Source organism: Garra rufa, chromosome 3 (genome assembly GCF_049309525.1).
Source record: "Garra rufa chromosome 3, GarRuf1.0, whole genome shotgun sequence".
NCBI classification, from domain to species: Eukaryota; Metazoa; Chordata; class Actinopteri; order Cypriniformes; family Cyprinidae; genus Garra; species Garra rufa.
Genome location: NC_133363.1, coordinates 28,388,585 through 28,413,915, shown reverse-complemented (window position 1 = coordinate 28,413,915; position 25,331 = coordinate 28,388,585). Strand labels below are relative to the sequence as shown.

The 25,331-nt window shown below is 38.0% G+C and overlaps 1 protein-coding gene across 1 annotated transcript in view; it reads left to right on the top strand.

Annotated features, from left to right (window-relative positions):
* The first annotated feature begins 385 nt into the window (after positions 1–385).
* adamts18 (ADAM metallopeptidase with thrombospondin type 1 motif, 18) overlaps positions 386–25,331 on the top strand; it is a 77,469-nt gene continuing 52,523 nt past the window's right edge. Inside the window, exons 1-6 of the mRNA XM_073836916.1 lie at positions 386–643; positions 740–812; positions 2,421–2,740; positions 22,487–22,763; positions 23,127–23,326; positions 23,445–23,528. Coding sequence (XP_073693017.1) covers positions 530–643; positions 740–812; positions 2,421–2,740; positions 22,487–22,763; positions 23,127–23,326; positions 23,445–23,528 — 1,068 coding nt within the window. The 5' untranslated portion in view covers positions 386–529. The remainder of the gene's footprint in view (positions 644–739; positions 813–2,420; positions 2,741–22,486; positions 22,764–23,126; positions 23,327–23,444; positions 23,529–25,331) is intronic.

Below are 25,331 nucleotides of genomic sequence, written 5' to 3'. Positions count from 1 at the left end.
ATCATCCGGCAGCCCATTCACAACTCTTCAGTTTCACATTGAACACATAAACTCTTTCGACAGCGTGTGTTTACTTGCTCGGACCGTTCATTTAAAGGGAGTGCTAGGAACTTGTATCCCTTTTCAATGAACTCGGTGATCTGTTTATGGACGGTCGGACAGTGAGGAGCGCTAATACACGGAATCGCCCGCATATGGTCGTCGCTGATTGGTGAAAATTCAAACCCCCACCTTTTGCACATCAGCCGGTGCCACTATCGCAGTATAGTTTACACACACACACACACACACACACACACACACACACACACACACACGCCGACTGTCATTGCTCAGCAGTCAGCAGTTCTCTGTGTACCTGCGCTTGCAAACAGAAGCGGTGCGCGTAACCCAAATGGAACCGGTGGATTTTACTTGAGGGACGACAGAAACAGGGCAGTTTATACAATTAGCAATGTCTCTAAATTGCATTGCATGGATTTGCGGATTGTTCTTTTCCCCGTTTTTGAAGAGGTAACAGTAAAGGTGCATGCATGACAACATGGATTGCCTTTTCCTTTTGCTCTGGAGTTTACAAGTCCCTCTGGTAAGCAGCACATCAGTGAGATTTTTGGCGAGTGTGTCGCTTGGGAACTTTATAAAGGCAGGTGACACACTGAAAATTAATTATTTATTATATCCAGTTTTTACTTATTGTCACTTATCAAGTTAATTGGGGAAGTTGTTTGCGCTTTTGCAGGCTCTGCAGTTTTGTTGCTTCCACTCTGTAACATCAGTCTCATTTACCGGCGACAGCGGCGTCCTCTATCAAGGTTTGTGTCTTTACGCACTGCATCTGTATTTCTATTCTGAATGATGACAAGCCAATGATTGATGCCGATGCATGCTATTGCACTCCAGCAGATCCAAAGATCCCTACCTGGATATAGACTGTCTGTAGACATAAATATATAAATACGCTGAAGCATGGCACACATATCCGGTGAATTAAGAAGTTTACAACATAAACACACTCCCAAATATAAGTGTATATTTCCTGTGCCGGTGGTCGTGCGCTAGCACGCGTACTGTATGTGTGGGCGCAAAGGGATTCCCTCATCTCTTATCTGCCGCGTACTGAGCTAATCAGAGAGTTTATCTTTTTAATGACCAGTCAAAAGTTGCAGAACGCTTGACTAAATGTTAATTGTGAGCTCTTGCTTTAATGCTTGACTTAGGTTTGTATATAAATTGTGGCCACATGGAATATAAGTTAATTTATTCGTCATTTCCACAGCTTGCACAGGCTACACTGGGCACTGAAATGTTTCCAAAGCTCATGCAGAAACATGAGATAGTACAGAAAAGTTGCGTACAGACACACGTGTATGTTGCTACAGCAATATAAAATAAAGTGTAAACAATGATGCACAGTATTGGAGTCAGGAGGTAATTTATCTAGTTTTTTATGGGTGAGTTAGACAAGATAGAGAAAGCCAACAAGTGTTGACAAGACTCAATGAAATGGTTTGACAGTGCAGTTTCTCTTTGTGTATTAGGGGTGACATTTCATTGGAGAAAGTTTGATTGGACAAAAAACTTTGTAGTGCAGAATGAGTCATCGATATTTTTGGTACAGTTTTTCTGGGAGAGAATTGCCATCTTTTATCCAATGTAATAAAATTCACAAAACACCTGATTTACCTGCCAACTGACTGAATTAGTGTTAGACAAAAACCATGGCTGACATTAAGTTATATTAGCAAACAACCTGATCTCATGACGAACAGACGCAAGACACGAAATACGTACCAATAAGTACATACCACTGCAGTTTCCAACAGAAATGACCACTAGATGAAGTAAAACAGCAAGCATTTGTAATTGTTTTCGTACACATGATTACAGCTCCATATGTTTCGCTTTTCAAATGTAGCAAGCTTGCTCGGCAGCTCAGACGGAATTGGACTTAGGATGTGGAATCTTTGGGTACGAATCTTGTGAAAAACACAACTCACGATGAAAGAGCTGAAAGTTGACAGATCACAAAAACAAGCTGAAACGGCATGCTTGCGATTGCATTTTTACATCACATTCGCTTTTGTTCATACTATCGGATAGGTTTAGGTATAGTGTAGATGGTATGTTATTTTAAAATGTCACAGAGCATTAGAGTTATAGCGCCACTCAACAAATGTTTCAAGTCAGAACTGCTGTGACACGTTTAAAACCAACACATAAAACGCCCTTTTAGCTCCAGTCAGTGGACATTTCACATCGAATATGTCATCGAATATGGCAGTATGTATTTCGCGTCTTGCAAAAACGTTCCCACAGGTACGTTTTCATCATGAGATCAGGCTCTAATTAGACTAATGCATTAATTAACTGATGATTGGTATTGAGTCAGGTGATTTAAACTCTGTTGGTTCCCCTCACAGATTATGATTTTGCCACACCAGTGGAAGTGGACTCACTTGGAGGCTACATTTCCCACGACTTGTCAAGGCATGGAAGGAGCAGGAGATCCCTGTCAGAAGCTGGTGGTTCAGTGCACTATCATGTCTCTGCATTTGGCAAGGAATTACACTTAGACCTGCAGCCGTCCCATGTGCTGGCAGAGGGGTTTACTGTACAGACTTTGGGTGCAGAGGGCATCAATACAGCCACCCTTGACCCTTCTATACATAATTGTCTCTATCAGGGCTCCATCCGAAACCATTCTGAATCATCTGTGGCTATATCCACCTGCACAGGTCTGGTAAGTGGCTTCTTTTACACTTACTCAAAGATTCACAGACTTAAAAATGAGCTACATCAATGTCTACTACTTACCTAGGCAACTGCTTTTTAAGGATGCATCCTAACTAAATGCTTTTAAAATGCTTGACATAGGCAGCAACTTCTGTGCATTATATAAAACATTTCACTCAACAAATGTTTTTGGAAGTTCCTAATTGTTTTAGTAATTCAGCATTGAATCAACCTTGCGTCTGCTACATCCCTCATCTTGGAGGTTTTTCACTGATCTTGTTGCAAAGCATTCTTGGATTGCCTTATGATGTTGTCTTTGAATTCGACCACAACATATCTTTAATACATAATATTTCGGACCAAGCTTTGCATCTTGAGCACACTAAGACGCTGCATTGCCATCCGCAACTTAGGCATGAAATCTCTGTCATGAAATCTTTTCAGCTTGTGTATGGCACACCAATGTTTTCGCTTGTTTTTTTGTCTTTTTTGTTTGTTCTGCCTTGGGTTTCAGACCTTTTCTGCTGGGGGGCCTCTGGGGCAGGTTTGAAAACCCCTGACCTATGGAGTTATGGTTAGTACTATGGTTAGTAAAGTGAATGTGCCTGTGGGAGCTTAGGAAGTATAAGTGTGCCTCAGAGCGTTTGGTATAGTATATATTTTGCAAGAGGTGCACTGGAGCACTGAAGTGCAGACATAGTGGAGCGCTGAGCTATGCTTGACATGTTTCCTTCAGAGAGGATCACATCTCACCTTGGATGGTGGGCAACTGTAAATTTCATACTGCTGACGTTCTCTGCCTCCGCTCCCTGCTCTTTTGTTCAGTGTTTGCCCTGCTTTCCTGTCGCCCTTGTTCTCTACAATTAAAGACAGAGTGAGGTTTCAGGCGCTTGGCTGGCAGCGCTAATCTTTGCATTGTCCTTTTCATTAGTGGTAGCTTCTCCACAATAAAACAGCAGTGACCCATTCTTTTAAAACTGTGTGACAACACAATGTGATTTGAGAGCAATTGCATCTGAATAGACTCCAGGGACTCTTTGATCTACTCCCCCTTCTTTTTGAAGCTCTTCTTTTTTTTGAACGATGGCCCAAGCTCTAGGTGATTCTTTTGGTGGCCTTAAAGGTGCCCCAATTTCAGATATACAGGATGCCAAGCAAGACCTGTGTGTCCTTTTGGATTTTGTGCTTTAACGTACAGAAGCAAAAGGAAATGTCCGAGAAAAAAGGGGTCTCTCACTCTGTCACTCTGCCTCTTTCACTCTCCCTTTCTTTGTTGGAGTGAAAAAGAACGAGTCACCGAGGAATTTAACCCTTCCATGTCATCTCCGCTTGATGAGGAGCTTTGGATTAAGTACAAATGAGAACCCATTCATCCCTCTGCTGATCCGCAGCAACCCCTTGTGCCGTGAAAGGCCATGGAGGCAGTTGCTTAGAGAGAGAGAGGTTTTGTGTTGCGAGAATGCTGGTCCAAAAGTAAAATCATTGTGGATGAGAACCCCCACAGTCGGTACATTCAGCTGTAATGCCATCCATTAGGTTACCGAGTTGATGAAAGTCTGATTTGCTTGTGCTAGTCCTCTTGCTCTCTGTTAAACAGTGCATAACATAGCAGATGGACAGGGATTCAGTTGTTAAATGAAGAACAGGCGGTCCCGGGCCTTTAAATCAGGAACAGAGGGATTTACTTGCTAAGTCCTGCTTCATTTAAAGTTTTTAATTACTAAGCAGCCTTCAGTTGCTGTTATCACTTGCTTCGAATGGACTGTCTGGCCCCAGATTTAGCGGCATGATCAAACATCTCCCATCCAACCCTAAAACAAAACACATCAGCGTAGTAATGAAATGCTAGTTGATTTGTGGATTAGTGTAGTCATGTGTGCTGTTTTCGAGGTTGGTTCAAAATCTTCTAGATGGGTTGCATCCAGGATAGCATATGAATGCCAGACCCAAAGCTGCTTCAGTTTGTAAAAGTGGATTAGCAGGTGGAGCTTCTGGAGTGGTGCTCTGCTACTTCTTGTTTGGAGGTCAGAACTTCCACCGGATCGAGTTGCGGGGTCGCATGGTTGTGCAAGTTCAGAGTTGCTTTTCCAGCCTAGGCATAGACAAATCCACATCCTCGGGCCTTCTCTGGGTCATGGTTCCATATGGCTGGTGACAGGTTCAAGCTCATCCCCCTTTGAAATGGCTGATCCTGCTTTCTAGACGTGTTTTGACTGGCTGGGCCACCAGGCCGTCCAGAATTGGCTCTAGTACCACAATGAAAGGCTTAGAGATCTTATCAACATGGATTATTGATGTATGATCTATTCTGGCAGTCTGCTATATTTAGTTGTTATGATTTGTTTGACACATGGGCACTCATTCAGTAACTTTAACACATTCACTGCCCTGTCAGCTTAAAGGGAAGTTCATCCAAAAATTAAAATTGTGTCATTAATTACTCACCCTCATGTCATTTTAAACCTGTAAGACCTTCGTTCATTTTCAGAACACAAATTAAGATATTTTTGATGAAATCTGAGAGCTTTCTGACCATGCATAGACAGTAACGCAACTGACACATTCAAGACCCAGAAAGGTAGTAAGAACATCATTAAAACATCAGTGGTTCAATCGTAATTTTATGAAGCTACGAGAATACTTTCTGTGTAAAGAAAACAAAAATAATTACTTTATTTAACAATGTCTTTTCTTCTGTGTCTTCGACACACGTTCATGACAGTATCATGATATGTGTGTGGTGCTTTTTTTACAAGCAGAGGAAGACACACACTGTACATAGAACAGTCGTCGTAAACATGTCTGAAGATTTTGACAAACGGGATGACTTGCAATTTTATTTGAACCAGAATATACAGACGATGCACTAGAGAGATGGACGTTCTACGTCAGAACACCGGCTCTGTCGTGATACTCTTGTGAGCGCGTGTCGAAGACTGATTGTTGAATAGAGTCATCATTTTTGTTTTTTTTTTGCACACAAAAAATATCTCATAGCTTCATAAAAGTTTGGTTAAACTAGGCTAGAGTTGGTACACTTGTGCTTTTCCCGTACCACACCAAAACTATGGACTGAAAAGAATTGAATTTGTGAAATTGTGATTTTTCATATGACATTTCCTTTACTTGTCTACTAAAATACTAATTATTAAAATGCATAAGAAGATCATATTTGCCACAATTAGCTCATAAAACAAGAAGCTAAACACAAGTACTGTTACCATGTCGGAGCAGTACTCGAGTACAGTTGAGACACCCCTCCATAATGCTGTAAAGCTGCCTAACCAATTCATTGCAAATGTAAAATACCGTTAAAAAAGAGAATTCAACAGTTTTTATTTCCATTCAGTATTTTATTTGATGATTTGTTTATGGGACAGTAATGGCAAACAGCGATACAATATTTATCATTTTAATAGTAGCAGTTGAAAAGTTGAGTAAAAGTAAAAAACATTGAACAATTGCAAACAGCAATGCAAACAATAACCTAATAAACATAATAACAATTAACATAATAAATAATGATATTTTATTGTGTCTTTGTTGTGTCTCAACTGTACCCCGCCGACTACCTCGAACATTTCTCTAAATTTTACGATGAGTCATGCAATATGTCAGTATTTAGAGCACAGAATAAGGTTTACAAAAATGTAAGTTAACTTTAAAAGTAATGTAAGGATGAAAAGCTATTCAATGTGGTATACACATAGTAAAGTGAAAAACGTACCTTAGGAAAATAATTTTTTTGCTAATTTCTTCAGACTGGAAAACACATGTACTTCAAATTTCCCATGATCGAAGAGGGCGCTAATACACACAGATCAGACTTGTTGCACACGCAAGTTATTTAAGGTGTTTTAAATGTACCCCTGTACCAACTGTACCCGGTCTACCCTACTGATGTCACATGGACTATTTTAACATGTCCTTACTACCTTTCTGGGCCTTAAATGTGTCAGTTACGTTGCTTTCTATGCAGGGTCAGAAAGCTCTCGGATTTCATCAAAAATATCCTAATTTGTGTTCCGAAGATGAACAAAAATCTTACGGGTTTGGAACAACATAATGATGAGTAATTAATGACGGTATTTTCATTTTTGGGTGAACTAGCCCTTTAAGATTTTACAGCATGTAATGAGAAAATAGACTTGCTGTTCCTTATCAGTTTATGTTAACTGACGGCATTGTTTGCTAACAATTAACATGTTAGCAAACTCTGCTGGGTAGGATAACAATAGGTTGCCTAAATAGCTTTATCTTTAAAATGTTGAATTAATTAGGTATTTCAGTCAACGTACATGGCTGGAAAACTTCCCCCTGCTTTTTTCATGTTTCCAACTTGATAGAGGTAATATTTGCTGGTATTTTACTGCCTGTTTGGTGTTTTGAAATTAAGGAATTCCTTAGCATTGTTGATTATTTGTCTTTGTTACTATTCTGTGTACACTACCAATAATAAGAAATGCTTCTTGAGTAGCCAATCAGCATTTAAGAATGATTTCTTAAGGATTATGTAACACTGAAGAAGTACATAAATTGCATTTGAAATATATTAAAATAGAAATTTGAAATTATAATAATATTTCAATGTATTACTGTATTTCTTACTTTAAAAATGTTTAAAAATACAGATAAACTCAGCATTTCATGATTAGGAGAGAAATGTGATCGTAGGGAGAGTCCGCCAGAGTCCACCAGGCAGACAACTGAGTATAGTTAATTATCCTCCTGGTCTTTTGAATGGTTTGCAAGCAGGGCTTTGTGGGGCAGGGGATTCACTAGATTTGGCCTTCACTGAATTTCAGCTCTTTCCAAACATGTCCAATCATGCTGAACTCAGACATGACCTTTCCCAAGCCCCCCATTGTCTATTCTGTTCACAGTCAGTCTATAATTTCTTTTTACCTAGTTACTGATTACATGACAGGACACAGGAAATAAGTTCTTATATGAGTAACTTAGCCATACTGAATTAATCAAATTAGAGTTAAGCCTTCATAATTGCACTGATTGAGTAGAGGATGTGACATTCAATGGCTAAGTTAATGTAAATCACATCTTTTAGGTAAACTATGCTAACTAGTAAAACAAATAACTGATCAGATAATTAGCCTAATCAATTATGTAGTATGCACAAATGTTACAAGGTGTTAGACACTTTCTCTAAACAGGTTTCCCACAGACTCTCTCTCTCTTGTGTCTTTGGAGGGTGGGGGTGCTTCACGAAGTCTTTTTCTGATGGCAAAGTGTTCTTTTATCTTTTATGGACAGCCCGGCCCATAGTCCAGCCTTGTGGGTGCTAGACTGTCTGTGAATGTGTGAGGTGTGTATGTGTGTGAATTGCTGCTGAAGCACTTCAGCTGTGTTTATTCAGCACCAGACCTGCTGGTTCAAGCTGATGCGCTAACGTGTGGGATTGCACTTAGGGACAGTTGTGATGCTAATTCACTCTGACTGGAAAGGAGGAAAGCTGTCAGTGCGCTCAAAGCTTCTGTGGATACACTGCAGTGAGAGTAGAGCACCGGGCCATTCAAACATCAATGGAAGAGTGAGACTGGGAATTACCATATACAGACTCCGGGAGCAGATCTGTAGTGCTTGTCTGACTCAGGAAATTGTGAGAAAATGCTTTGGGGTTTCCATCAGACATGTTTGTTGTCAAGGTACTTATGTTGAAAGAGATTCTGTTGAAATGGGGACGCTGTTGGGGGCCTCCCAGTTTGAAACCCTCTTCCTGGCTTCATAAATTAAGCATTGATGCATTGGGGCGTTGGGTAGTGGCATTACAATTTAATATCAAGATACTATGATTCTTTTGATCGTGTGATTTTGCACAAATACTTTAGATCCTTGCTATATTTACTGGAAGCTGTCAAGAGTTATTTAGGGATACATTTGTACTTTTCTGGGGAAAAATGTGTGAATCATCATATGTCAATTGAGAAATTCATGTGGTTCCAAACCTGTAAGACCTTTGTTCATCTTCTGAACACAAATGCATATGTTTTTGATGAAATCCAAGAGCTTTCTGACCTTGTATAGACAGCAAAGACAACAAAGACACCTGGAAGAGAAGAATCATTAAATAAAGTTATTGTTTTTGTTTTCTACGTGCACACAAAGTATTCTCGTAGCTTCATAACATTACAGTTGAACCACTGATGTCAAATGGACCATTTTAAACAATGTCCTTGCAACCTTTCTTGGCCTTGAATGTGTAAATTGCATTGATGTCTATGCAGGCTTTTGGATTTACTCAAAAATATTCTAATTTGTGTTCTGAAGATGTACAGGTCTTACAGATTTAGAACAATATAAGGGTGAGTAATTAAAGACAGAATTTTCATTTTTGGGTGATCTCTTTAAATTCCTACTTTCTTTCAATGTATTTAATTTCAATAGATAAAGATTTCCAGATAATGATTTAATTTCTTCTTCTGTTTTTAGCAAATTTTTGTGCTCAAAAACGATGTACAAAGCACAGCTCACACAGATGTTACTTTCAAACCAACCAGCTTTCTGTTCCAAGCGTGACCAACTTAAACCCGCTGCAAAATTTGCCCTCATTCGGAATTCCTTATCACAAGGATTGCTATAAAAAATGACTAGATTTTGCCTGCAAAAACTTGCTGAACAGCGGTAAATGTGACCGCATCTTAACTTGGGCTTAAATTACATAGCTGCCTTCATATTTTAAGAACAGGGTCCTTCTCAAGAGGTATCATCATATTATGGGATCCTTCACATCAAACGTTTGGAAACTCTCAGACTGGTATTGCACACAGATTAAGTCTCTCTTGTTTGTTCAGTTTACAAAAATGTGTTTGCCATAGCAATACCATTAAGATAATGATGTATCATATCGCAATTTAGCAATACCCTACAGCTACAGGGGCATGTTTGGGACCAGTCTGGGATTCTTCCTGCCACTGTTTGACTCAGTCCCTTGAATTAACCACTCTGAGTATGCTAGCAGAGAGACTCAAATGCGCTGCACCATGGGAGACAATGCTCAGGTGACGTGGTGGACATTTATACTTGTCTGAGTTTTGGGAGGGCAGACAGACAAATTGAAACCAGAGTGAATATATTCTGGGCTCCTTTGTAGTTACAAATGTTCCCCACTCCCCCTTTCATAATTCACGGGGTGTTATGCCATGTTAGCACTATAGGAGTTGCCAGGGGCTATTCCCTGGTGGTCTATGTGGTGACAGTGATGTAGAGGCTGCTTAGGGATGCCAGAGAGAGGGAGAGAGGCTGTGGGAGAGAGTGAGGAAGAGGAAATGCAGGCTGGTCCTGTAATAGCTCTTGTTCTCACTCACTTGAAGACCTAAAACTAATGGGCAGTGGTGAAGTGGCTGTCGCACCAGCTCTGAGAAGCCATAAATATTATAAGGAATCCCATATCTCTTGGCTAGGACCATTTGGGACAGGCATTTTAAAATTCTCATTTCTCCACTGAGGTTTAATTATGTTAGTCAAGCTCATGCATCTTTCTTAGAGTAATGGAGTTATGAAAGCATACCGTTTTATCATTGACAACTTAGCTTTGTGATTTGAGGCTTAGGCAGCAGCTTCATCTTTTGAGTCACGTCTCTTGTTTATTTAGGTTTACTAGCTTTCCCACTGGACCAGCTTGCTCCAACTGGTTTAATAGACCTTAGTCAGGGTAGTTGCATATTTAATTTTTGACAGAAATGAAAACAAGACTGTTAGGGTTTTGAAAGATTATATAATCTAGTATCTTTATACAGTACATACTATTGTAAAGACTGTACAGTGCCTTGCCATACCCCTAAATTTTTTCACATTTTCTTGTTAAACTGCTTTAAATTACTTTTTTCCCACATCAATCTACACTCCATACACCATAATGGAAAAGCAAAAACAGAATTGTCACATCTTCATAAATTCATTAAAAATAAAAAAGCTGAAATAAGTACATTGCATAAGTATTCATATCCTTAACTCAGTACTTAACTGAAGCACCTTTACAGCCTCAAGTCTTTTTGGGTATGATGCAACAAGGTTTGGCGATTATCTGCCATTCTTCGCCTCACCTCTTCATCTCTTAAGCTCTGTCAGCTTTGATGGGGCCTCGCAGACATTTTCAGGTTTCTCCAGAAATGTTTGATTGGGTTCACAAAAACATAAGTGTAACATAAGGCAGCAACATATAACAAAGTGAAAAAAATGAAGGAGTATGAATACTTTCGCAAAGCACTGTAAGTTTATTTCTCACAACCTTGTTTTCATTCACATAAAAAATATGGTCTGAAAAGGGTCCATGGAGAAATTCAGTTTATGACCAGTTGACAAGTTGACTTTTTTAAATAAAGTAATTTTTAACACAGTATTTCTGTTTACTTTACAGTGTTTAAGTGCTTTTCAGAGTATTGCATTAGTTTAACAGCATGTGCTAACACCACAGAGCGTCTCAAATCTAGCAAAGCATTGCAGTAAATCTAGGCAATGCCCTCTTTTTGAGGCAAGATCACTTTCCTCTCTCCCGCTTCCAGTTTTACTCCCCTTTCCCTTATGTTTTATATCTGGGTATTATGGTGTGACTATGCTATAAATAGTGGACTTCCTGTTTTGAACTGAATCCACCAAAACATGCCTTCAGAAAAAAGTGATATAGACCTGCATTTTATAATTTAAAGGGATAGTTCACCCAAAAATGAAAATTCTGTCATTAAGTACTTACTCACATGTCAACCTGTAAGAACTTCGTTCATCTTCAAAAGACAAATTAAGATATTTTTGATGAAATCTGAGAGCTTTCTGATCCTGCATAGACAGCAACGCAAATGACATGTTCAAGGTCCAGAAAGGTAGCAGGAACATTGATAAAATAGTCCATGTGACTTCAGTGGTTCAACCATAATGTTATGAAGCTATGAGAATACCATTTGTGAACAAAGAAAACAAAAACAACGACTTTATTCAACAATTTCTTCTCTTTTGTGTTAGTCTTTGACATGCATTCATGAGAGTATCATAACACATATTCAGATTTACGTCATTATATACAAAAACAAATTTTTGTTGACGCGATATTGGTCTTTTACTTACCACATGAAGTGTTCTCTAACTGCAAAATACTATTTAATGAGGAAAGCAGTGTTAAGTTTATGATTGGTTAATTGGTCATTTTAGACCTAATAATTTTAGAACTGCAAAAACATGCTCTCCCAGTGTTAAAAATATATTTAACCCTAGGGTTGTTAAGTACAGTTTCTGAGTTTGTGTAGATCTCGAATATCCGAATGCCCCTGAAGTGTCCATTATTTGTCTGTGAACACAAACACACACTTTCTTCCCACTGAAGCCATAAGAGTTGATGCTCTGGTCAGATGTGAGCCAGCGGTGGAATGCAGATGTGTTTTAAAGCTGGGTAATAAGCAGCTTTGGGTTTCTCACTGCTCCCTTCCAGCCTTTAACAGCATGTAAGCACTTACTCATCTAGACTATAATACCACGGTTGGAGGCTTTAAAAACACTCGCAGTTTACACAAAGAAATGCTAATTACGTTTCATAGAATCACTAAGACAGCCAATAAATTATTTCCCATACTTGCAGTGAAGACTCACTAGTGATGTAGTCAAAGACAGTTCTCATGAAACCACATAAAACATACAGTCCCTGCGGTTAAGTCATTCATAGAGTAGCACTTTGAGGACTGCGCTTTATTAGTTAATTCCCAACATCTGATATTCCTTTGAATATGTGAAGACTCTGACTCAATGAGTAGAGTGAGAGTTAAAAGAGCTCTCATGGTTTGTGTTCGCTGTGAAAATGAAACATGTTTATCTGGCAGCAGACATTGGCCCTCTAATCTACATCTCTTACAAGTGTTTCTTGAAGGAGATAACTAGAAGTCTGGCACATGAATGTGAAACCAGAAGAAGAGACTGTGGTTGAGTGCTTCCCTTCGTTCCCTCGAGTGTAATAGGCTTTAAGTAGTCAGGTGTTTTTTGCAGAAGGCTGTAGTTAGGCACTTGTGTAATTATGTGATCACCTGCCACACATTATTACATTCAAAGCATTGAAGTGCAATAATATATTCTACACGAAAAGACTCACAAACTTTTTTGCCAGCTGAACCCATTTGACCTAAAATATACTCCTTAAGATTTTAAGAGAATGTTTTTTTTTTATTTTAAACTAAGCATAATGTGTCTGTCAAAAAACAAGCAATTGATGTTGTGATAATAGGATCCCTGCCGTTCTTCAGTTATTTCCTCTCTCATGTCTTCAGCCAGCGCCTTTCTTTCGGCATCCCATCAGACATAATGGCCAAAACGGTAAAAAAATTTGGCCCCAGATGGAATCCATTTACCCCCATTATCGAAGCAAAGCACCTCCATCTGCTAACTGCTGGACTAAGTTGTTAGATATTTGACAGTAAAGTTTGTTATGTCTCTAAAACAAATGGAATACATGTGTGATAATTGTGTGAGGTGGACTGCAGGGCACTTGCAGAGGTCCTCCAGGATGTTGGTTAAACGCATGCTCGCGGGGTGCCCTGTATGGGGAGGGCTTCACTGCAGGAAGCTCATCTCTAGTAATGTTCTAACATGCTTTATTCAGAAAACAATCCCACTGGCTCTGAAAGTGCTTTGGGTTTTTATATATAAAGATATTAATGCTATTAGAGATTTTAAAACATTCAAAACTCTAAATAAAAAAAATGAACAACAACAAAACCATATATGTATATAAATATATGAACACACTATTTATTTATTTACCTGAAAGAGAGTGGAAATGAATAATGAGAAAGTGATCATTTTTTCTGCCAGTGTGGTTTCGAATGTAGAGATGTGCGCAAACCCACATCATAGGATCGGGAGTTGTCCAGTTATTTTTGAAAGTGGTGTTTCATCGTTTGTGCATAACATGGATCAATGGCATTGGTTTTCTGGTTGTGAGTAAAGTTTTAATGCAAAACTACACTGTAATTCCAATACACTAATAATAGGGCGATTCTGCGCTATTATCATCAAAAAAAGAATGTTAACCCTGTTATTTAAAGAAAGTAAATTACATGCTGGTCTTCTTTGGTTGATTTGTATGTGGCAAACGCTAACTTGCGTCTTGTGTATCGTCTGTATATGCATTTGGTGTTCTCAATGCTTGAGTGAAGATTTCAGTTTTACAGAGGCACACACTATGACTCCTACATGAAGGAAATGAAACCCACAAACACACAGTGTGAATGAGTTCTGAGGCATGCATTTTTACATCCAGTATGGTTATGCTCCACAGTGTGCATTATATTTTTAGTAGTAGTGGTACAAGAGTTTCTTGAGAATCCAAGCATCTATATTTTAATGATTTTTATGATCAGTAGGTACAACAATAATGATGAGAGCCAGTGTCAGAGAGTTTCAATCCAGATACAGAACTGTCACTTTCAGGCCAGTGTTGCACTGCTTCTGAAAATTTTAAGTTAATTGATTTTGTACATCTATGTTTAGGGCTGGGAGATATGGCCTAAAAATAAAATCCCCGATTTTTTCACAAAAAATCCGATTTACGATTTAAATCGATTTTTTCCCCCTTACTTCTTTTAGCATGGAAAGAAACCCCAGCTTTTCCACAATATATATGGGCACCATATATTTTGCAATATACATTGCAACTGCATCAGTGATCGCTTTCCACCAGGCCCCATTCTTATCATACCAGACACAGTAAATGTTTGTAAGACAAATAAATATGAGATGGGAGGAAAATATATATTGCCATGCTTTTTTCTTGCACTTATATCGTATACAAAAATATACAATTTTGAACACAGAAATATTAAATGGTTTAAAAAAACTGAAACGATCTGCCAGCAGGTGGTGGTAAGACACTGATTTAATTACTGAATCATATCATTCATTTGATTCGTTGGAACGGATGGTTCATTCAGGAATAAAGCAAGTGACTCTTTATGAATGGGAAATTAAATCATTTCACTAGATTCTTTTAAAAACGCACGTTCATTCATAAACGAAACATCGCTGTGTTTGAGTGGAGATGCGCTGCGGCTCAGCTGTGACTTGTTTCAGACCACTTTTGACGATGAAATAGAGCAAAATCAGGCAATAGTCTTATAGTCAGAAATTGTAAGTCACTTAATAATAATTTCTTGTTTATTTAACTGTTGTAATAAATCAATATCTCGTTTACAAACTCCCTTAAAAATGATTAAAAGCTGTCACTCATCTTAATTCGCAATATCACAAAGCTCTATTATAATAAATGAAGCTACTGCCCATTCAGTCTCTTATTTACACTCTCTCTACACTTGAGATACATTAGTCAACGTGCAAAACACATAGAAACCTTTGAAGCTCCACTCAGCGCAAATACAAATATGCTGGTCGGGTCAGTCGCACATGGTGCTCCTAAATATTTTTTCATAGTCGCACGTAGTAGTTTCTTTTTACCCTTGAACGGCGGGTCGCACCATTGAGAAATTAGGTCGCACTCTAGAGCCCTGATATGCAAATAATTCGCCATTGTCTTCAATCATCTCTCTACTCTGTTTATGTGGTAAGTGAAATTGTATGTACTGTAATGTAACAGGCTAACTTGCTAGCAAGCAGCTAATCACGTCCCCTCAGTGACTCGCGTTATTTTACCAGAACGCGTTGTTTTCCGTTTTGAATATATATATATATATATATATATATATATAAATTGCGATACCTCGATTTAATAAAAAGTTAAATCGCCTTAAAACGTAAATTCGAATTAATCGAAAAAATCGAAAGAATCGCCCAGCCCTATCTATGTTTATGCCTTGCAGTTTAAATGTTTGGATTTCTGTTGTGTATTCAGTGTTTCCATATCTTGGGTTTTCCTGCAGAATTGGACTATTTTAACACTGTTGCTGCGGGTTGTTTTTTATGTCCACTGGTTGAAGTGACCTAAATAATGTGATATTTAGCCTTTGGAAATCTAATTTTACCAGGGGAACTCCACTAAAAACTCTATATATGCAGTTGAGGTCAATAGTTTACATACACCTTGCAGAATCTGCAAAATGTTCATTATTCTACCAAAATAAGAGGTATCATACAAAATGCATGTTATTTTTTATTTAGTACTAAACTGAATAAAATATTTTACATATAGTCTACGTTTACATATAGTCCACAAGAGAAAATATTAGTTGTATTTAAAAAAATGACCTATTCAAAAGTTCATACTCTGATTCTTAATACTGTGTTGTTACCTGAATGATCCACAGCTGTTTTTTTGTTTAGTGATAGTTGTTCATGAGTCCCTTGTTTGTCCTTGTTTGTTGTTGTTCAGCATTTTTGTGTATTTGAACCCTTTCCAACAATGACTGTATGATTTTGAGATTATATTTTCACACTGAGGACAATTGAGGGACTCATATGCAACTATTACAGAAGGTTCAAATGCTCACCGATGGTTTAGAAGGAAACACAATGCATTAAGAGCTGGGGGTGAAAACTTTTTGAATTTGAATATCAGGGTAAATTTAACTTAATTAGCTTTCTGCGAAACATGTAAGTATCATTTGTAGCTTCTGAAGAGCAGTACTAAATGAAAAAGAAAAAAATTAGACAAAATAAGAAAAATGTACACACCTTCATTCTGTTTAAAAGTTTTCACCCCCTGGCTGAATGCATTGTGTTTCCTTTTGAAGCATCAGTGAGAATTTGTAAGAGTCCCTCAGTTGTCCTCAAAATATCAAAATCATACAGTCATTGTTGGAAAAAGTTTAAACAGACAAAAATGCTGAAAAACGAAAGAATTTGTGGGACCTGAAGGATTTTTCCAAAGAACAGCGGGCAGTTTAACTGTTTAGGACGAACAAGGGACTCATAAACAACTATCACTAAACAAGAAAAACGCAGCTGTGGATCATTCAGGTAACAACACAGTATTAAGAATCAAGTGTATGTAAACTTTTGAATGGGGTAATTTTTATAAATTCTACTATTATTTTCTCTTCCTTGCAAGATCACTTTTGTGATCACAAATTCTAACATATCACATCAGTCGACTTCAGTTATTGGAAGAAAGCCGTTAGCTGTAAGAGTAGAGGTCAGCGTGGCTGGAGAGAGACGAGTGGCCCTGTTGCCCCTTGTTTAACGGTGAGAGCAGATGCCCCAGATCATTGCGGCAGGCTGCCACGGTCTACCGCTGTTTTCACAGCATGCGCTTTTGCGGGCACCGCCTCAGCCCTGGGAGTGCCCTGTGTTTACTTTGCCACCTGCGAGATGGGAGGGGTTCAGGGTACGCGGGATCAAACACACGGGGGCATGAAGAACAGAAGGGGGTTAAATCACTGACTGAATGCACAGCTATTCTGCAAGGATTTGCCTGGTCGTGGAGGGTGGGATTAGGTAGAATTCCAAAGCCAAACGGAATGTGTGAGGTTCAGCAGTCTGGGAGACAGAGGTTAACATCTAGTCTTAAAGAGGGAAGATGACCTCAGCTCGGTGATGAGAGCAGCTCAAGCCATTCAGGAAGATGCACCATCCCATGACCAATGGTTTCTTTACGACACCACAGGTCTCTAAATTATGTTTGAATTAGTATCTTGTAGCCAGTATTTAAGAAAACATTCAATATTTATTTCATCCCCAGGCCAAACTGACATGGCAGAGTGGCTCATCTTTAGCACAGTATGTTTATTATATCTTCGTGGTTATGAAGGTAAAATATTCCCCTCATTTAGCTCTCAATATCCTAGAGAGAGTTGGTTGCCCTCTCAGAAGTTTGTCTCTGGCAATGATGGCTCTGCCAGACTGAATATGGTCCAGGCACTGATGACTAGAGAAATATGACCTATTTTACAACTGCACTTACCACTTAGTAAAGCCAGACCTGTCAGGAGGTGCTGAGTGTAGTCATTGTTGCTGAATTAATGGTAAGTTGGTGGTCATATTTTATACATACAGAGTATGTTTGCAAATATTGAACAGGAAAGAGACAAAAGTCAATAAAGCAATAGAGATACACCTATTTTATCATTTATTACACTCTAGCCTGTCTGCAAGAGCAGTAAAGCAGTCATTGATTTTTTTTCACATCAATAAACACATGTATTATATGCTGTATGTACAGTGTGTAAACCTAAAGAACCTAACTTTATACAAAAAAAACCCTGTAAACTAAAGATATGAATGTAAATCCAATCTAATGCATGCTACCTGATCTCATGACAAAAACTTACCTGTGGGAACTTTTTTGCAAGACGTGAAAGTACATATCACTGCAGAAATGAACACTAGAGGCAATCAAAACTAAAACAGCAATCACTTGTAATCTTTTTTGACACAGTTACGATTACAGCTCCATATGTTTTGCTTTCCGGACATAACAAGTTTGCTCGGTAGCTCAGCCGGCATGGAGTTGTATTTAGGATGTGGAATCCTTAAGTACGACTCCCATCAAAAACACAACTATTTGAATGAATCGATTATATGAATGATTCAATGACTCTTTTAATGGTTCAGTTTGTTTTATGAATTGTTTTATTAATCTTTTAAAATTAAATTAAAACAGAATTTTAGCAGTCAAAGTGCTTCACAGGAGGTTTTAAAACATAAAATTGTGTGATATTCTTTAAAAATAATGTTTTAATAAGCTCTGTTATTTGTGTTATTGTAACTGTATTCTTATTGTTATTAGAATGACATTCCACTATACAATAGTAAGTTATTTCTGTCATTTCTTCAACCAACCATTTATTTTGGTGGTTATAGTGAGATGGCAGACACTAAAACACAAGTGTCACACATGCTTTAATATGTGTAGACAAAACTGAGCATGCTCATTCATACAAACACTTTTATATTTATATAGCACTTCATGCGGTTTATTGTTCTTTCTGAACTCTAGACACTAGTTCATATCTCACTTTCCATATATTCCTCCAAGTTTCTCAAATTCTATTTTTATGACTGGATTCTGTGATTCTGTTTTGCTAAATGCAATACAAAGATTCTTCATGTAACCCTAAACAAAGGACAAAGTCTAAATGAATAGTACATGTTTAATGAAGCTGACATGTATTACTTTTCCCATTGGCCGTATAGAGAAAAGTGGTTTACGCTGAAATATTGCTGCGTTTTGCTGGAAAAAGCATCGTAGAAACTCTGACCCAAACCAAATAAATCTGGAGACACATGTATATGGCTTATAATGAAGCAATTAAGCTCTGACATGTTTTATTAGTAATGGCTCCATATGCGCATGTGTTGGCTTGCTGCGGATGTGTCCCATGGCACCAATGCGTGTCACTATCACAGCAGACGATAAGCTTTGGGCTCGCCTTTGACCCCACACCTCATTAATCAACTGTGTGCAAATATCTGACCTCCTCCACCTACCTCTCAAACATGCCATCTAATTCAGCTCTGAAAGATACATAACACTCTCCCAAGGAACATAAACATGTGCACACATGGATGAGAAGAGATTATGTGATTCCGGTCTTTTAATCAAACTTAGTATTTTTCTGATAATTTCTGACTATGGCTAAGCATCTTTGCAGAATTATTATTAACCACACTCCATTGTATTATAATTTTATGTTTCTTAAAGGAGTAGTTCACTTCCAGAACAAAAATTTACAGATAATGTACCCCCTCATCATCCAAGATGTTTATGTCTTTCTTTCTTCAGTCTTAAAGAAATTATGTTTTTTTGAGGAAAACATTTCAGGATTTAATGTAATGGACTTCTATGGCGTCCCAGAGTTCTTCCAAAATGTAGTTTAAATGCAGCTTCAAAGGGCTCTAAATGCTTGTCTTGTCTAGCTCCGTGTGAACTCTGTGTATTCCGGCTCATGACAGTTAGGGATGTCGAAAAAACTCCCATCTCATTTTCTCCTCAAACCTTAAAAACATCCTACACTCTTAAAAATAAAGGTGCTTTAAAAGGTTCTTCACAGTGATGCCATAGAAGAACCATTTTTTGGTTCCACAAAGAACCGTTCAGTCAAAGGTTCTTTAAAGAACCATCTCTTTCTTAGCTTTTTTTAATCTGAAGAACCTTCTTTCACCACAAAGAACCTTTTGTGAAACAGAAAGGTTCTTTAGATGTTAAAGGTTCTTTATAGAACCATTTAGACAAAAAGGTTCTTCTATGGCATCGTGAAGCACCTTTATTTTTAAGAGTGTACATCATTGCAGAAGTACTGACCCAGTGTTTACAATGTGAACATGCAAAGAAGGTCAAATGCCCTTTACAAAAACAGCAATGTAGGATGATTTTAAAGTTGGAGGAGAAAATGAGATGGAAGTATTTCAACATACCCTAACTATTTTGAATCGGAATACACAGAGTTCATGCAGAGCTAGACAAGATGAGCATTCGAGGTTAAAAAGTATTTAAAATAACCAATCGTTTCACTAGATAAGACCTTTCTTCCTTGGCTGGAATTGTTTAAAGCCCTTTGAAGCTGTATTTAAACTACATTTTGGAAGTTCAATCTCGGGGGCACCATAGAAGTCCATTATATGGAGAGAAATCTTATAAAGTTTTCTACTCTTTTAATGTGATAAGAAGTGTTTCTTGAGCACTAAATTAGCTTTTTAAAACTTTTGTTTGAAAGAGAATGTGATGATGATAACTGGAGTAATGGCTGCTGAAAAATTAGAATTCGTTTTATTAAAACAGAAAACAGTTATTTTTATTTGTAATACTACTTCAGAATATTATTCCCTTTACTCATATTACTCCTTTAACATACTGTGTACAGTAGGTTTCTTCACTTTTACCTCTCAGGTTTCCTTTTCCTCAGAGAAAACGAGTTAATTAGAGCGTTTCAATGGTTGAGTATTGTTGAGAGAGGATGTAGATATGATAGTCTATCGTATCTGTCATGCCTGGCTTTTGGCCATGCTAATCGTCACTGTAAAACAAGCTGCTGAAAGGTTTTGCTGCATATGAACTTTCCTCTTCTCTCTGTACTGAAACATTTGATAAATGGGCAGCACCTTAAGATGCCTTCAGAAGCCCCGGGCTGCTTTACATCCCGCCATGTCATCGTTTGTTTATTGTGTACTGACAGCTGTAACTATGGCGATGCCCGTTTTTTGTGACTCTGCAACAGCTGTTTTTTTAACCACCGACGTTTCAGATGGAGGGACCATGAATCCCCCCACAACCTGGAATGTAAAAGTCGATGGTCTCCTGGAGGGCTTTTCTTCCATGACATCAAACTCACCTAAATTCCTCCGTGTCTTTGATTTGATATATTTTCAGTCCCACATCTGTGCGCTCTGATTTTAACTTGGCGATCTCAAGGCTAACGTGTCCCTTTAGGAATACTCCTGGTTAACTAGAAGTTGACCTCTGTCGACAGCATCTGTTCCATGCTGTTTATTACCGTTGAGAACAAGTTCAAATCAACCCCCAGTTTGTAGAAATAAAACGATAAACATGCTGACAGTTGTGTCAACATATGCTTACAATGGAAATTTTTTTGGGCAATCATCGTATAGTGTGCAACAGATGCTGTCGATAGAGCTCAACTTGTATTTCAGCTGAAATATTCTCTTAACATGCTATTTCGGGGGAAATTAGAGATGCACAATATACCTTTACTGTATTGTATTAAAGCCTGTTTTCTGCCACTTAATAAAAAATTTAAAAAAATTATTGCAACTTTATCCCACAATTCTGACTTATTTCTCACAATTGCAAATTTACATATCGTTTTTTTCCCCTCATATCTTTTTTTTTTTATCAGAATTGCGTGATACAAACTCGCAATTCTGAATTTTTTAAATTTTGAGATATAAACCCACAGTTTTGAGTTACAAAGTCAGAATTGTGAGATATAAACATGCAGTTCTGAGAAATTAAGTCCAAATTGCAAGATATAAACTTGCAATTCTGACTTTTTTCAGAATTTTTAGATATAAACTCACAATTGTTAGTTATAAAATCCAATTCTGTGGGGTAAAAAACCCCTGATATTTTCTCATAATTGCTAGTTTATATCTCACAATTGCATGTTGTAAAGTCATAATTCTGAGTTCAATTCTGAGAAAAAAGTCAGATATGTGAGTTTTTATATCTAGAATATATCTATAGCATATATTTAGCAATTCTGATTTTTTTTTTCAGAATTTTGACATATAAACTTACAATTGCAAGTTATAAAATCCAATTACGTGGGGAAAAAAACAGATATTTTCTCATAATTGCTAGTTTATATCTTACAATTGCATGTCATAAAGTCAGAATTCCGAGTTCAATTCTGAGAAAAAAAGCCAGATATGTGAGTTTTTATATCTAGAATATATCTATAGCATATATTTAGCAATTCTGATTTTTTTTTTTTTCAGAATTTTGACATGCAATTGTAAGTTTATAAGTTATAAAATCCAATTCCGTGGGAAAAAAAAACAGATATTTTCTCATAATTGCTAGTTTATATCTTACAATTGCATGTTATAAAGTCAGAATTCCGAGTTCAATTCTGATAAAAAAAAGATTTTGATTGTTTTTATATCTATAATATATCTATAGCTTATATCTAGCAAGTTTTTTATTATTATTATTAATTAAATTTAACTGTATTTTTGATTAAATAAATGCAGCCTTGGTGAACAAAAAAAGACCTCTTTCTAAAACATTAAAAAATCTTACTGACCCAGACTTTTAAACACTAGTGTGTGTATCCGACATGCAGTCCAACCAAACCTCAATGTTTGATATTGGTTACCTACTTATAGCTTCCTCTTTCTCTGTACTCTGCAGTCAGGTCTGATCCGGTTCTCCGGCGAGGAACTTCTCATCACACCGCTACCGCAGCATTTGGCTTTACAACACAACTACAGCGCCCCCTCTGGACATCAGCCACATGTCATCTACAAGCGATCAGCTGAGCGCAGAGTCCACGCTGATAAGACTGACTGGACCAGCAGCGTTAAATCAAACAACCCCTACGAGATCCACCACCATCATCACCACCGTCATCATGACTACCAGCACGGAAAGCTCCAGAGACAACATTTCTGCGGACGCCGCAAGCAATGTATGTAAGGGAACTTTCTTTTTAGCTATTACTAGATGGAAAGTTCATTACACAATATATACTTGTAGAATTTGTCAGAGTGCGTATAAAAGTAAAGCCCTCTGAGATATTTATACTGATTTAAAAAGCAAAACTACTGTGTCGCTATTATCTGTATTACTGAAAGAAATTGAATGTAAGCTTGGAAACAGCACGTGAAGTTAATGACTGTGTATTTCCTGGTCTGTCATCGCCTCTCTGGCGCTTTTATCAGGGAGCTAGCTTGGAAAAAGGAAAAGCAGTTATTTGAGGCAATTTCCAGTTTCTCTCACTCTTTTTCATGAGTTTCCGCACTTTTATCTCCCCACCTCATCCTAACTACAGATACTCCCAAGCCTCCTACGGAGGATCATTTTGTCATGCCTGATGAGTTTGAGCAGCAAAGCCGGGTGAAGCGCTCAGAGATTACATCGAGCAAAGAGGGTGGCCTGAATGTGGAAACTCTGGTGGTGGCAGACAGGAAGATGCTGGAGAAACATGGCAGAGACAACGTCACTACCTATGTCCTTACTGTCATGAACATGGTGAGCAGAGCGATCAGCAGCTTTGTTGTTGAACAGACGCTTTGTTTAGCATGTGACTGTTTGGGTCTGTCTTTACTTCTGCCTATAGTAATATGCAAAGTGTTGTTGTGCTAAACAGGTTTCCAGTCTGTTCAAAGATGGAACTATTGGAAATGATATCAACATTGTTGTGGTCAGCCTCCTCCTACTTGAAAAAGATCCGGTAAGATACATACATATAAAACATACACACATTCTTTCATATATATCTAAATGTCTGTCTGCCTGTCTCTATATGTCTCTATATCTAATCAGTCACGATACTGACACAATAAGCAATACAGATATCACTGAAAAAAACAGCTGATGTTAGCTATTGATTTGATAACTGTTCTCATTATTCAAACCAGTAGCTCACCTTTTTCTATTCAGTGTTCACTGAAAAGAAATGGCTCATAGGAGTCGTTACCAGCATAGGTTGTTTTTTAATTCACCCACTTATAAGTCATTTGTTTGTGAATAAATTGATCATGCAGTATGTTTTTGATTCACTGTGAAAAAGTAGGCACAAACGAGTCATTAGTTTGACACTGATTACACTGTATGTTTTTAAATTTAATAAACAATGACTCATAAGAGTCATTTGTTTGTGAATCAGAATATACAGTACCAGTGATTTTTTTTTTTATGATTCACTGCAAATAATTATTTATTCAGGAATTAGATTATACCAGGCACGTATATTTTCAATATTTTATTCTTTTAGAATCAGAATATACCAGTCATGCATGTTTTTTATGATTCACTGCAAAGGATTGACTCATAAGAGTCATTCATTCAGGAATCAGATAATACTGTGCTAAATGTTTTAAATTTACTAAAAAGAATCGACTTATAAAAGACATTTGTTTGTGAGTCAAAATAAACAGGTCCCTGTATGTCTTTGATTCATTTAAAATGTAAAATTTGTTTGGAAATCAGATAGGGTTGCCACCCGTCCCGGGTTTTGTCCCGTATTTTTGATCTTTTTTTTTTTAAAGCAGCGTCTCATGCACATCATCCCACACGCATTTTATGAAGATGCCTCCTGTCCTACTTTTGATTGGGTAATACTTGATGCCATCGTTAGTTTGATTGGTCTTTTTAACTGTCCAGTGAGGAGGACTTCTGCCAAGTCTAAAAATGGCAGATGCTTCTCCAGGTAACCCCCCGCGTCTTACGCCTGTTTCACACAAACTCCGTATGCAGTGAGTATGCAGTCCGTGTGCGTTACGTATGCGGTGAAGAAGCTCGTTTTGCTTTCACACAGGACGCGTTTGCAGTCCGTTCCTGATCCGCGGCTGTTTACCACAAACACACCATTTATCCGTTATTTTGATTTCAAATACAAACGTGCTTTTTCAGCATTGTGATCCTCTTTTATTACAGTACAGTAGGGTTGCACGGTATACCGGTACTACGGTAGTATCGCGATACTAAAGCTTAAAAATACCTGCGGTGCCATTGCATTTTTGAAACGGTAGTATCGTCCACACGGTTGTCATGATCTGGGCTGTGGGGTTTCCCTCAGCCACCTGAGGTCGCTGTTTTCCCTTCCCTCCACTGCACTTAACCTAATTGTACACTCCTGTCTTGTCATTAGCACTGATTACACTCACACCTGCTCACAATTATCTGGTCTATAAGAACTCTCATTTCCCACTACTCATTCTGGCTGCATTGTCTAATGTCTCTGGATGTCTGTCTCTGTGTTCTTGATTATCCTGACCCGTGCTCTTGATCGTGTTTCTTGTTTTGTTCAGTTTTTGTGTTTAAAGTCTATTAGTTTTGTGCCGTGTTGGCCTTTGCTTTGTTTGTTTTGTTATTTTCATTAAAATCTTTACTTACCTGCATCTGGATCCAGACCTCCCCTTTATTCTCACGTGACAGAATGCAGCCAGCACTAATGGGTCCAGCAGGGAGGAATTTTTTTTTTGAGGAGGCGGCGTTCCCCCGCCTGGGGGCAGCGACCACCAGCTCTGTTCCC